Genomic DNA, 15,348 nt, shown 5'->3' with positions numbered 1-15,348 from the left:
TTGTTACTAACAATTATTTTTAAGTACTTTCCAGACTGCTCCCTTTGAGAGATTTTTATTTTTTTAAAATCAGAATCGCTAAGCTGCATCTTAAAGCACACCCAGTATGATCAGTGAACTAGGCTAGCTAGACATATACATGTATATTAATTCTGTTTTGGCAGAACAATAAAGGTCTTAATGGAATACAAAGTTCCTGCAGAAGTAATGGCATATACCACAACATAGAGTATTTACTGTTACTGTCATCAAATCTTACTGGATTAGGAACAGTGCATCATCCAAGGCCAAGTACTATCTAACTTATTTGAATTATGACACCTCTTCCCCCTCCAAGTCATTTGTAGCATATGCAACGTTTCAACATAGATAATTTTACCTAAAATCTCAGATCAAAGCATACATATTTGGTCAGGAGCTGAGAAAGCATTTTATTACTAAGATGACGCACACTTCTTCCCTTTCATCTCTCTTACTGTAGGGACAGAGATGTTTTTACAAACCTACTTGAATTGTTTATTAAGATAAAGCAAATACTTCAGCAGAAGTACTACCACTGACTTCAGTGCAGATGAAACATGTTTATAAGTGATTACATACTTATACACTGTTGTAAAGCAGTTGAGAAGCCCTGGTCCTGAACCTAGACACAGCTTCTTTAAAGCTTCTGAATAGTTCAATTGAAAGAGAGAAAAAAAGCAGTTACTTAGACATTTGCATACATGTGCCAAGATCTGCAGTGCTGATTCATAGCTTAGAGACATCTGGTGTCACTTACCTCCAGAAATGAAGCTCAAATCCTTCACATTTATCCTTGCATTTTAAGCAGGGGGCACCAAATCCTTGTTCGTGGCCCAAGCCCATCTGTGTACAGAGCAAGACGACTACAGTGAGCTTAAAGACATATGCTGCATTATTACTGCCTTTATAATCTATGATCCACAATGAAAACAACAGATCAAGCATTTGACTAAACTGACATCAGGACAGTATTGTGGGGCACACTCACCTTTCCACTGTGCCTACGGAAGTGACCAGTGTTTGTACAAGCATGTTCATAGGGTTGAGTTAGCAGGCAGAAAGTTAGCCTTGGCCAAAACCAAGTATTTTTCTGGTGACTTGCCCCCTCACCCCCAGCCTAGCTTGCTCTGCAAACTTCACACGAGGCAAGAAGCAGTTTTTTTCCAAGCCCTTCCTTAGGTCTGTGGCTGTGAAACCACAGCCAGTGAGGCCATTAAGACATCAAGTCAAAGGACATTTAACCCAGCTGTCAGGACAAAGTAATTTGCAGTACATGACTTGGCAAAATACAAGAGATCAAGAAGTAAACAGATTCCACGTTCACATACACTAAGCTGGGCATCTGATAGGAATAATAAAAAAAACATTTAAGTGATTAGTCTAATAATTTCCACATATACTTGAGACTACTCTGATAGCAACTGAAAGCAGAACATACTCTTTACAATTACATTTCAGCTGGACTAATACCAGCTTGCTTTCTGAGGAGAAAGAGAAACAGCACAGTTAGTGAAAGCAATGACCATAAATGATATGCAGAGGGTTTCATTGTGAAAAGGTTAAAAGGACAGATGACCAATTCATAACGCAGAGGAAATATGAGAGACTATAAAAACCAGTACAGAGTAAAGGCCAAGTATTCACACAACATATCAACACATCAGCAAATCTGAGTAACAGCCAATGGAAATTTGAGGTGAAAAAATAAAGACACCAAGCACCGTAACTTATACATTCAGCTAATACAAATTTTAAACTCCTCACTCCGGCTCTTTAAACCTTTGGGGAATGTTGCTTTTAAATCAGACAGATGAAGGACATGGAACTGTGGCAGCTCATGCCCAACATGCAGAGGGGGAACCCATTCCCACACTCCCATCCACTGCTCCAGCAACGTGAGAATGGTCCCAGTTAGCTGTGGGTAGATGCAGTGGGAGGGATGGTCACGAAGGAGGCCACTCACCTATAGATTTGCTTTTACCATGAGTGGAAAGTAAATTATAGCTGACAAGTTCTGGTATTAATCTTAGTTCTGACAACAATACAATGCCAGGGTTAGATGTGGTGATAGAGTTTTACTATTAAGACGTTTGTGATTTACTCTGAGAAGTCACACTGCTACTCTTGTATGTACAAGGATACAAACACCTCCAGTTTCAACTTGTTCTGTCCAAAATGAAGGAACAGATTATTAACAAGCCACCTGCTCAACACAGAGAGCATGGTAAGATTCAGAGAAGCCCGTGCTTTCTGTTATTTTATAATTTGAAGGATCACTACTGCCTCCACAGTCATTAGATATCCCTGAGGAAATTACAAAGTCTTCCTGCAAATTAAGGTCTATTTAGGGAGGTCAGATACTTTGGCAGCTGTTAACCTACTGCTTGCAACTGCAGGGATGGACAGAGGGACATGAAATTATTTCTTCCTTTCTTATCTGGAAGAAGAAATACAAGCATGCTGTGATCATGGTGACATCTTTGACAGCCTAAGGGCTCAAGAAGTTCACATGATACAGACACTAACCTGAACTCAGACCAGTAGACATCTAAATAAACATAATTTTAAAAATTAAGTTCTTTCATCAACTATCAAATTTTTGTCTGTGTTGGATATATAAAGCTAACATGTTAATAAAAATTCATCTTTACTGAAGATGGGTGCTTACAGTGGTTTTCTCATCTGGAATGCAGAGCCCCACTGTATGTACCTCACGTATATACACACCATACCCCATGCACAGACACTGTACCTAAGAAAACAACTGAGCACTCTTGTCACACATGAGGAGAACAATATTGGCCAAGACGTTATCTAAAAAGAAAGAGGAAGCTAAAGCAACACAGAACAAGCGCGTGGTTTGTTGGGGTTTTTTTTTTGGGGGACACAGGTTTTGTTTTTTGGTTGTTTTATTAAGTTACCCTCCCTAAAACCAGTTACACTTAAGATGTGCTTGCAGTGCCCTAAAAAACAAATGCTCCCTCCACGACCAAAACCCCATCCCTGCCCCTGCCCCCCCCAAATAATCAACACCAACATTAACCCATTCTCTCTTGCTGCTACTTAGCTACAAATTGGCATTATTTCTTTATGCTTCAGCTCTCCCCTTAAGAAGAACGGAAGGTGAAGAAAGGAGAATAATGGTAATTCTATTACTGTTGTGATTAAGCCTTAGAAACCTAGGACCATTTATGTATAGAGCGCTGTTGTACAGTACACAAAGAAATAGCCTTAACATTTCAAGAACTCTCAAAACAGAATCTGAAATGTAAGAAAAGGAAGGGGGTTTTTTTTTGCACCTTTAAAACATATCCATTTCCAAGCTTCCTAACCTTTAAGGGTTTTTTCAGCTAAAAACACCTCTCCAGAAGCAGATTCCTTCAGAAATACATGTTCCCTCCCCAGTAATAAAGAGCACATCATTAAGTAAATGCTTATACAGCTTGACACAAACTGAATTAGCAAACAAGATCTATATTTCAAAGCAAACCTTTCTCAGTTTGCTGCGAAACAGAAAGGATGCGACCTTTCTATATGCAATGTCTGCTCACCTTATGGAAAGGGTTTAGCTAGAAACTAAGGGGCACATTGAGAACCAAATTCAATGCAATTCCAGATGCACGCACAGCCTCTGCTTTTGTTCAGACAGAGAAACTATGTGGCTGCTTGCCAAAAATAAAGATATAAAACAACAGCACACAATGCTTTTGAGTTTGACTATCTGGAGGTCAGCGCATGTCAAATACGGCTCCACAGTCCTGTAACAAGACATCCTTCAATGGTAACGAAGCATCAGCTTCAGAAGTGACCATTTCTTCTTCAGTGTCTGATTCTGCTGTAATTTGGAAAATTCAAAGAGCCTAAAGCTGCAGCATGCATCTACTCCCCATGTCTTTTGAAGGATATGGCCACCCCCACGCTGAGCACCCAGAGGCAGAGCAGGCTGAGTGTGCACTGGAGTGGGAATGCATTCCTGGGAACAGGAGGGAATCAATTTTCCCCATAAATGGAGTTATGGAAGAAATGGTATAGATAGGTCAACTGAAATATTGCCAGAAGAAGGCTCCTGTCTGTCTACTGAAAATTTTCATTTTACAGAAAAAGCTATCCAAAACCATCTGGTATTACTAACATACCTAACATATTTACATAGTCCGACTACAGAAGACTATATAAATACAACTGAGATCATCCATTGCAAGCTGCTTTCAAGGTTAAATAGTCCTTAAGGACAAAGAATTTTAAATGGTTACAGCTAAGTGAGAATTAGTGAAAGACTGCCCCGTTTCACCTCAGACTGGAATCCAGTGCCAAAAGCTGGTTGTCTTTACATTAAGAAGTCATGTGTAGAAAAGCGCTTACTGTCAGTTTACAAATCCAAATGTTCCTATTTAAGTGTCTTGTTCTGATGTGCAAGAGAAACACAGCAGTTGCTATGAAATAGTTTAAACCTGCCTTATCAGCAGGGTTTATCATTAAGTTTCAGGAACATGACCAAGAATAAAAGTCCAAAAAGTCCCGTCTCTCCCTTCTATTAAACCTGCCAACAAATGTTGAAGTCCTGCTTTGCTGCAATTTTAAAATATTAATTTCAGAATTTGTATTCCTGTAAATACAGCACACTTCAGACATCAGACAACAAAACATCTCCCCACACAGGATGGTATGAAAATGCCAGTTTAGTCTGCAGACTGATACAAATGCAATTATACTTTGTCAGCTATTGTTCCTCTTATGTGGTAAAATATGGATGTTTGTTAGGAAGTTTGTTCCTTCATGGAGCAAACTGGGCCACAGCGCACAGCACGGCTGAAAAAAATGTTGTGATGAATGGAGGATTAGCTTTTTAATAGTTAAAGAAGTGTAACGTCACCGAACACAAGATTATTGTTGACAGTCACAGGAAAAACAAAAATAAGCCCCAGGAAATGTTAGATGAATTAAAATGTAAGCACAGTAGTTTTTAAAGCTTGCCTATACTTGCTTTTAATCAGCATAGATTATTTTAAGTTGAAAGGGCTCTCTGGAGGTCACCCAATTGCTCACAAAGAACAGATGCAATGAAATCATATTTGCCCAGGGCCGTGGCCAGTTGCTGGTTCAATAGCGCATTACAACACTGGACCACAGAGAGGAAAGAAAATCTAAGGTTTAACCTTAATTTCTCACACTGCAGCTTCTGCCCACTGTCTCTCTATATTATCACTATATATATATAGTCACTTTACAGTGACTAGAGTCCAATTCTGTCTTTTCTATTCCCTCCCGCTAAGCAGCTGAGCACAAACAATACAAAGAGTATCCTGGCAGAGTTCCACTGGAAGACCTTATTTTAATAGTTACCATTTAATAGTAATCACACCCAGTACATATATAGCCCTCAAATAAAGGTAGTTGCTCTGACCTTCCTGCCTCTTTACAAAGAAGCCCCTGGAGTACAGTGGTAAGAAGGTGGTAAAAGAGGAAGCTGTAACAAAATGCAGAAGTTCCACTTGGCATTTCTAGTCTCCTTCCCACCAGATCTGTTTTACCTCCTCAGTCCCACCAAAAGACCAGAGCTAACCTGGGTTTTGGCTGCTCTTCCTTCCTCTCCTTGAGGAGACTTCTGTAGCACCAGATGAGTGAGCTGTATTAGTCTTTTACTTTGCCACAGCCAGTAAGACACAATACCAGTATTTGCTGCTGCAGAAGATCAGAAGTCCTTCCACTGTTTGAGACCTCTCCAGAAACTGAAAGGTTGTGGCTATACAGCGAGAAAGTTGTCGTTAGTGGACTGCAATCATTAAGAGAGCGCCAGAACAGACTTAAAATTCTCTTCACTATCCTTTTTCCAGATCTTTCTGCTGTGTTCTTGAGTGCTCCAAGGGCAGAAGCGAAGAGATCCACGCTAAAGCTACTCCTGGATTTACCATAAAATCCCAGGAATCTTCCAGTATTAATCCATCTGGATATTTGCAGGGCCACGTCAAGTGATACTGTTTCTCATTTCCAACACAACACAAACACACCTGTACAGCACAACAGAATTGATTTCTAGCATATCACAACGTACTTAGGACTTCCAAAGATGTGAAGGTAAAGCCAAGTATGCAAAAAAACCCAAAGACCATGAGAACAAGACACATGAGAACTTTCATGTGCTGTGCATGCTTTACTGCTGACACCTGACCTTGTATGACAATATTCTGCACCAGCAGAAGCCTTCTCTAGTAGGGCAACACAACAAACTAGAAATTAAAATAGGTTACCAGCATTTAAACTTTAAAAACAGAAGAGTTGTGTTATTTCTCATGATTCCAGAATGAAAAAAAAACCAAACAAAATACATGTTTGTATCTAGACAATGCTCTTACAAGACTTTTACAGACACTATGAGAAGTTTCATCTGTAATAAAGAGCAGTATCCCACGAACCACTCTATATCTGTTATTATTTAAAATGTCCATTAAAATTGATGGCAAGTCTGTCCTAGCTTTTTTTAAATATACATTGCAAACTAGGGAAAAGTTGACTGGAATTAAGATGTAGAAGCTTGGGTAAGGAAGTCCATTTGCACAGAAAGAAGGATGCCAAAAAGTGGTTGCATCCAAGAAAAAAAAATAAAATAAAAGATGACCCAGGCAGGAAAAACAGAAGACCAAATCAAGATGCTGCAGCAGTCTATGACAGTATGCAAGTACTAAGAATTTATTTTATTGCAACATCTTCAACTAAATAACAAACAGCTCAGGATGTAAGTATTTAAGGCATTGCTATACAGTTTACTGTCAAAAGACTAACAGCTATTAAAGGTATCTCAGCCTGACAGAAAACAAGTGCTATTTACTCAAAGTCCAGTATGACACCAGCTAGGTTTGAATGCAGCTGACACTATAGCACTGCCTATAAACCTCCGATACAGCACTATCCATCACCCAGTGCTGCAGCGGCGTTTTCACAATATTTGGTGTGCTTTGTGTTGGTATCAATACTCTTGCCCACTTGCATCTTCTAATATTAGGTTTTCAGAAGCAGAGCTGGAAACCTACATGCCTCCCCCCCACCCCCAATCAGTGCTTTTAGAAGCTGCAGCTAGACAACCTCAGACTAAAAACAAGGCATACAGGAAGGGTTAGGCAGACTTTAAAAAAACCAGAAAGACTAGAAACACACATGCAACAGTACCAGAGTGAAGTTACACCTGCTGTAATCAGGAACTGTCATGACAGAAGTCTCCTTACTCCCCGACCTCTTCATTTGACCAAGTCTAAGACCCAAGGTAACAGGTGTGACAAGTTTTCATCTTCACAGCCCTATTCTTCCTGCATGTCTCCAGCACCTCAAAGAACCTCACCCATTCCACGTGTTAGCAGAAAGTAGATATTGGGGATCTTTTACATATACGCCCTACATAAAGCATATATATATATACATGCACATCCCATACACATATATAGTAGTTATATATATGTAAATGAAACATGCATATCTATTTAAAATAGGTTGTAAGATATATTTGTTAAATACAGTACATAAATTTACATCTACTCTATTACATCTGTAAAATTTGTATTTGCTGGGAAGAACCATTAATTTGCAAATTCAGTATACTTTTGAGGTAAGGGAAATGTGTTTTTAAATAACTTTTACCAATAAAATTCACAATTGCTACTCACTGTTATTATTAGTTTACTTAGAGGAAAGGAAAATTATTTCTTTTCCAGGAACACTTGCAGAAAGATGTTTGCTCCCTTAACAACAGAATACTTTAAATAAAGTATTTTTTATTTTTAGATATAATTTAAAAGGAAGTTAATCTTCCATACTATTGTTTAATACTTGGCTTGTATTTACACCATATCAAATAAAGTTTCACCTGATCTTAGAAGTCACGCAGTCCTGCATTCTTAGCTCGCTATCCAGGCATTTCGTGATATTTTATGGTCAAACACCTGAGGAGTACTTTTGCCACAGGAAAAACATCAAAAAGTTTAATTTAGCAGTGCCATATTTGCCTTGCCAAGGTGATATCCATGTAATGCTGGACAAAAAGTAACCAGCAGTGTGCATTCAAATAGGCGTTGCAGAAAACTATTCATGTCAGTATTTAAAAAAAAAAAAAAAAAAAACTGTGAGGGGGAGCGGGGGAAATCCCAACACAACATATGCAGGAAACAGTTACTCAGTTTCCTTGTGAGAGGAACTACTTCAGTTTTGTTAACATCTCCACACTTGTTTCCATACTTCTCCTTGCAGGCAAAACCCAGCCATGAATAAAACTGCCTTTCCTTGATCTTACTACATAAGGAAAAACAGAAAAGCTCTCCTATCATGGGTTTCCATGGCAGTCACACCAAAAACAAACAGTGACCTCAACAGGAAGCATAGCCCAGCAGGTATTACTAAATCATGCTTTGCAGAACATGAAAAAAGTTGACTTTGCTCCTATACATACTTTACTCACCATTAATTTATCGGAGTATTACAGTTGTTGACTTAATATGTCTAAAGCACTCCGCGTTTGGTTTTCCACCATAACAGAACAAAACCAAGCCTCATGCCATAGAAAAAGAACTATGCAGACATTCCACATCGGAGAAGTTGTACCTCTTCTCCCCAAACTCTTTTGCCCCTTCTCCATCACAATCAAAGTTCCTTTTATAAAGAAAGTACCACACTGTGAAACCTTATGCAGAACAGACCCGCTGCCAGAATCTTATTTTCTCCACTGAAGCGTGAGACCATGCTGCCAGCAGGACCATGACCTACTGATTCATTTTACCAAGTTGACAGAGGTGACAGACAGGGCAGGAATCCAGACTAGCAGAACTTTGTTTTAACAGAGTCTTCAACCAAAAGCACTAAATCTTCATTCTCCCTATAACCTCAAAGCAAGGTTTGAGAACACAGCATACATTGTATTTGGAAGAATTAGTGGTCTGTTTGTTGCACAAGTGCTTTTCAAGCTGGAGCTACTGTTTTTAGGCTTCAGCTCTGTTGTGCAATCTCTTTTAATATACAAAGCTATCTTCACAATTCTCAAATGCCAGAGCAAATCCAATTCCTCCTGAGAAAAAGGAGAAAACTATTGTCAGCTTTAAACTCCCCATCCCTTTTAAAGGGAAACTGTAACAGACAGCAAGGTATCAGACTTTGCATTCACACAGTAGTGGAAAAGACTGCCTTGCAGCTGTATGCCCCCAGCTTCACTGCCTAGGCATCTGCCAGTCATTTTATGTGTCCACGAAGCATAGTGACCTGACTACAGGGAAGTTGCACACTATACAAATATAAATGTACTATTCACATACACGCGCATGTCTCTCCAGTACAGTACCAGCTGCTTGAAAACCTACAGCAGCTTCCCAAAGAGACAATGCAGAAGCTCACAACTGCAGAATGGAGTACTGATACTTGGGAGAAATCTCAGAAACATCACCTTGGAAACTACATCTCTAGAGTTTTCTAGAAGCAGAAAACATTCCGTTACATTACCCTCTGTGGTTATACGTTAGCAGTTGTGGGCAGGGGAAGAAGTTTTTCTACGGTATCAGCAGTGTCTGAGCCTCTATACCACACCCTGCTCCACTGGGCATTCATTTCCCTCTGCTGTGCTGAACATCAGGGTTATGAAACAGCCAACTTCTGACCTTGGACTTGAGTTCAGAAGAGCAAGGGAAGGACAACTTAATTAGGGACAACATGGCAATTCCTGCTTTCTTCTGCCCAGTGTTCTTGGAACTTCCTGCCCAACAGGCAGGTTAGCCACTCACTACTCTCCAACATTTACCTCCATTTGCCAGGTGGGAAACAGGTACAAGTCACTAGAAAATAAAAAGTTAACATAAGGTAGCAAGCAGATTTTGTAAAAGGACTCAAATTATTTTCGTCCAGGGTACAAGACAGACAGGGGTGAGAACCATGATGTGTGGTTAAGTAACCCATTACTGCTGGTGGACTACAAATCTGACATGGACATCTCTATCTCAAGACAAATTTGTTATAAAGGCCAAGTAGTTTACTGGTTTTGATAAACTTGACTGCAAACTTTCCAGAATGTTCTACAAAAGGCAGGGGGCCAGGGGGAGAGAAGTAAGAGATAAGGAAACAAACAGGTTGAGAATAGGAATTGAAGGATGGAGATTGAAGACATGCAGCTGTTGTGGAGTTCATGTGAACTGTTATTCATTTCAGCATACTTAATAAAAACTTCTGCAAATTTTTAAAGTATCAGTAATCAAGAGAGAAAGATTTAGTACTGAACACACTGGTACATAGCAAAGGTTCCCAGTTCTCCCTGCACTGACTTGTCACAAATCTTTATCTGTTATCTTGGGAAATGAGCTCCACACCCAAGCTACAAAGAAAGAGGTGGTGAGGAGATATGAACAAAGGAGTGAAGACAGGGGAAGAACAGAAGTTTTCTGAACATATACGTAGTAGAAACAGAGAAAATGTGAAGTTCTTCACATCATAAACACCTCTTAGCTGTATTAATACTAAAGCTGAACATAATAGAAAATGTACATTACTTCCTACAATCAGAGCTTTGCTGGGTTTTTTTGTGGCAGTAGCTTCCGTGTCTGTCTGAGCTGGTTCAGAAAAGTCTTCAGGAATCTTTGAAGTTGATGAAAGAGAAGAGTAAAAAATTACCAAAGAAAAATATGACAAAAATAGTCAAATAAACGTAGCACACACACAACTACCCAATAATTACAGTGCAATATAAAGCACACGTTCAGCAACCACAAGTTCATTTACACCAAGACTCCACTACCAGCAGAATTTTATCAGTGTTTCACAGCACTTTTTTTCTTTCTATTTAAATAGAGCATTCCTATTGAGAATTTTTCTGTCTTCCACAAATATGCATCTCTCCCCTTCTGGAGTTAAAAAAAACCCAACTTTGAGTGAACAAGCTCCATGAAATCAAGTTTAAGTTTCAAATCATGCTTACAAAATATGAGCAAATCTATTCAAGAAACTTGTTTTCACTACACACAAGCAGTCACAGAAGGGGCACAACCCTGTGTCCATAACTAGCTTCTGAAGACATTGATAGTACTTAGCTACACCCATCTATCACTGATGGCCTAGTGTTGAAGGGGGTGGGTGAGATAGGTAGTTTCTCCAAACCGGGACCCTCATCCAGGTGACATCACTTGAAGAAAGCTGAAAGTAGAGGGTAACAGGCTTCACTAGGACTCAGTCTTGACTTAACAGGTAGCCTTGCACACTGCACGGATACTTCCGTATCCGAGTCCGTTTCCAGCTTGCAGGCTGGAAACGCACACAGGTATAGAAAAGTGCATATGCATACTTTAAAACCAGTTGGCACCCTTAAATGTAACGATTTAGGAATACAAGCCATGCATGATCATACAACATACATTTCAAGAGACTAGTTTTCATATATCAATAAGGGTTACATAATAGATTTAACCTATGTCCATATACAAAGCTCCTTCTGCCTTCATCAAGGTGTCACAACAGATACTGTAAAGAAGTTTTTACTAAAAGAATTCATTGCTTAAGTGCTGCATTTAGTTTAAAAATTTTAGAAGTACATCCCACGTGAAGTCGGTTTTGCATATGAAAGTTTTAATAGTGAGTTTTGGAAAGTGATCCAATACAACGGGTCTACCTATCCCTTCCTGTTACTTACCCTTCACTTCTTCCCAGCTTGACTCCAAACTAACTAGTCAGTATGCCTTTAAAAAAACCGAACCCACAACACAACCCTGAGTTACTGTTTCGGGAGGGCAATCCGTACAGACGCTGACAACGCGTTTGTAGGGGGCTAGTGACATCAAAGGTCTGGAATTCATCTTCAGCATATCCACGAACAGCGTTTCGGATGGATGTAATTTGGGTTTCACACACACCTGCACACACAGAGCACGTACCTGAACATAACTATTACATCCTAGCGGGTTGTCTGCCTTTTTTTTTTTTTTTTTTTTGGGGGGGGGGGGGGGGGGGAGGAAGGGGATACACGCTTTCACTTGCCTGACAGGGCAGGGGTACCCACCCGCCTACCTGGGACACGGAGCGCTGCGCCTCACCGAGCGCCGGGAGCAGCTTTTTGTTCCGCCTGAGGCCGCGGCGACGGCAGGAGGACACGGCGGCGGCGGGAGGTCACCCCGCCGGCAGCCCCCCACCCCTCACGCCTTCAGACGGGGCGGCGGAGCCCCAGCGGGAGGAGCAGCCCGCCGGGAGCGGCACCACGGCCCCGCCGCCCGCCCCAGCGCCCGGGGAGCGACCCGGGTCCGCGGCCGCCACTCCCTGGGGAGGGGGACGCGGGCCGGCGCGGCAGGTAACTCGGCGGGCAGCCCCCACCTTACCTTTTTGACTTTACTCTCCAGGTCCATGCTGCCGCCGGGCCGGGCTCCGGAGCGGGGCGGTGTGCGGGGCGGCTCCCGGCGGCGGTGCCCGGCTGCGGTGCGCGGAGGTGAGGTGGCTCCCGCCGCCCCTCGCGCCCGCCGCCGCGCTCAAACTTCCGCTGCCCTGCGGCAGTGGCCGCAGCCGAACAAAGGCAGGGCGGCAGCCAGCCCCCGCCCGGCCCCCGCCGGCCCGCCAGCCAATCACCCGCCGCCGCCGCGCCGCCCTGCCGGCTCGGCTCGGCTCGGCTCGGTTCGGCCCGGCGGCGGGGCAGCTGGGGCTCCCTCCGGGCAGGGCGCCTGAGTCATCCTCGCCGGGCCGGGCCGGGGCTGCCCGCGGGCAGGGCGCCTGAGTCATCCCCGGCGGGACGATAAGCTCAGGGCAAGGCGTTTGCTGGCGCGGCGGTTTACCTTTGAGTTACAGACGCCTGGAAACGCGGTGCCTGCCGAAAGAGGGGGGCGGAAGGAAAAGTCTCGGACTGCGATGATTTATTGACATGCGTAAGAGGGGGCGCGGAGCGCGGGCGAGCCCTCGCCTTGCCGACTGTGCCCACAGCCGCGGCCGTGCCTGCAGGGGCCGGGCCCCAGCCGCCAGGGGCTGCCCGTGCTCGGGCCGTGCTGCGGGCGGGCTGGGCACGCTTCGGTAAAAGCAGTGAAAGTTTCACCCTGCGGGGCCGAGCTGTCGAGGAGGCAACGCAGGAGAGTTGGTTGTGCCCATTGGTAAAGGGCCGGGTGGGGAGCAGGGCTGCTGTGCAGGTGGCGGCCAAGGGTGAGGTATGGCAGCTGGGGCAGGAGCCTACTGCTGGCCTGCCCAGCCCAGACCCCGCTGCCCACCTTCCTTCTGCCCAGCCCAGACCCCGCTGCCGACCCTCTGCCCAGCCCAAACGCTGCAATTGCACAGAACCACTCTTTGACGCGGTCTCTGTGGCCCAACTCTGCTCCCTCTCAGCCCTGCTACCCCTGGGGGAAATGGCGGGTTTTGCCCCTGTGGATTTGCTTTCGCCTGCATCCACTCAAGAGATTTCGATGCACCAGAACCTGATCTCATCATGGGTTACCACATGTTTTACAGCAGTGATTTTTTTTCCTATTTATTGAACCAAACGACAGTTTTTTCTCCTGTTGGTGCTGGATGGATATTGTGAAAAACATGTAGACTTTAATTCTAGTCTTCAAACTCATATGAATGTGCTCAGTCCTGGGATGTCGCTGATAAAATATATTTTATATATCATGCATATGTAACATAAAATGACAGAATAATCAAACATTTGCAAGATTGAATACTTCCATAAATATTTTCTTCCTTCCTATTTCTTGTGATCTTTGGAAAAAGTAACAAATGTTCATACAGACTTTACAGCTACCCTAGACAGTGGTGGTGAATAATTTGGTAGACTATTTTGTCATTTATCTGTTGAAACTAATTTTTCTCTTCACACAATACCAGCTTTTCTCAAGTAATTCTTAGGTCATCTTCCCTGGAGGCCAAACATACTTCTCTTTCAGTGTTTAATTTTTTGATCTGCCATCACTTGTTGAAAGATGTTTTTAACAAAATGAAAATGAGACTGGGTCTGTTTGTTGTCTGTTAATGGGTAGAAGCAAAACTCTGACTTTTCTGCTGGCACAGGCATCATGGTGTATGGTATGGGCCAACCGCTCCTACTAATGAATCTATACAGCAGTCCTTGGCCTAGAAGTTCAATACAAAACTAAGAGAGGATGGTCTCAAGCTGTAACAGAAAAAATAAGAGAACATAGACCATCAGGTAATGCTGCTGTGCTCAGTGTGTGCCTGTTCTGAAGAGAGGTGAATAATAAGGGCTGTTGCATGAATTTTGTTTTGGTTTAAAATGTTGTTTTTAATTTCTTGCTCTCATTCTGTTTTGTTTGGTTTAGTAGTTCCTTCCTGCTGATTTGGGGGATGAAAGACCAGGGGAAGTTAAGAGTGCCTGAAGAGTTGGTATGCCTGGGACCGTATAGTTTGAATACCATCCATGTTCACAGCTTCCTCAGACTAAAGTCAAAGGACTAAGCAGAAGATTATTCCTGTTCAGTGAATGCGTTGTCAAATGATATAATGCAATAGTGAAAAATGCCAGCAATTACAAAGACTCGCTAGGTACTTTGACTGTGCTAAGCAGAGAAATGAAAGTATCATAGTCCTCATTATATGCTTTTCATTTGGGAATGGATGTAGAAGCATATTTTCATTTTAGGAAGTTAAAAAGGTGAAACGAAATCTTGTATGATTTAGGTATATTTTGCTTATTCTTATCTCCCTGAGAATAATAGCAAAATAATAGCTTTGATCATGTCATTTTTCTTCTCCCCCCCCCAAGCTATGATACTTCTGGCTTAATAATAACTTCTTTGCTTATATTTTTCTTGAACCTCTTGAGTTGGAGATGTTCTGGTTTTGATTTGTGCATCTTTCAATTGTGTAATTTAGTGCCAAAATACAGTATACTTTAACAGCCTTCCTATCTATGAATTTGTAAATGGAGCCTACAAATTTGTGCAAGTAATGGAAAATGCAGACAGTAATGTGAGACTTCTATTTTGCAAACCAGCAGATTGTTCTTGGAACACAGTTACTCTGAGACCTTGATCAATAAAGAAGGCATTGTAAGATTCTAATTCTTTTCTGTGTTTTCTATGACTTTAATTAGCCTGGCAGAAATAACTTTGTATTTTGTGAATGTGATCCTGTATAGCTCTTCCCCTTAAGGATTCTGAAGATGCCAGGCTCACACAGCACTGAAATGTCCCAGGGCAGAGAGCTGGGCTTTCTCATAACTTCCTAGGAAATACAGAACAGCTGTTTTAAATATTAGTATTTTTTGAAGGAAGAATAAGACACATCGCAGCATCAACTTTCCCACAACAAAGTTCATGGAGACAACAGGCAGAAGATGGGAAAAAGCTAATACTTCTACCATACACACTTCTGGGAACCCAGAAA

The 15,348-nt window shown here is 42.2% G+C and overlaps 1 protein-coding gene and 1 long non-coding RNA gene across 2 annotated transcripts in view; one reads left to right on the top strand and one right to left on the bottom strand.

Annotated features, from left to right (window-relative positions):
* TES (testin LIM domain protein) overlaps nt 1-12,515 on the bottom strand; it is a 28,378-nt gene extending 15,863 nt beyond the window's left edge. The window contains exons 1-2 of the mRNA XM_055712075.1: nt 12,345-12,515; nt 779-864 (exon numbers count right to left, since the gene is read on the bottom strand). Of these exons, the coding sequence (XP_055568050.1) occupies nt 779-864; nt 12,345-12,371 (113 nt within the window). The 5' untranslated portion in view covers nt 12,372-12,515. The remainder of the gene's footprint in view (nt 1-778; nt 865-12,344) is intronic.
* Nucleotides 12,516-12,801: 286 nt separating this feature from the next.
* On the top strand, nt 12,802-15,023 carry LOC114016552 (uncharacterized). Its single transcript, XR_003561045.2, has 2 exons — nt 12,802-14,152; nt 14,283-15,023. It is a non-coding gene; the product is annotated as an uncharacterized LOC114016552 (long non-coding RNA).
* The last annotated feature ends 325 nt before the right edge of the window (nt 15,024-15,348 follow it).

The sequence above is a fragment of the Falco cherrug genome, chromosome 5 (assembly GCF_023634085.1).
Source record: "Falco cherrug isolate bFalChe1 chromosome 5, bFalChe1.pri, whole genome shotgun sequence".
Taxonomy (NCBI): domain Eukaryota; kingdom Metazoa; phylum Chordata; class Aves; order Falconiformes; family Falconidae; genus Falco; species Falco cherrug.
This window is presented reverse-complemented; position numbering and strand designations above follow the sequence as displayed.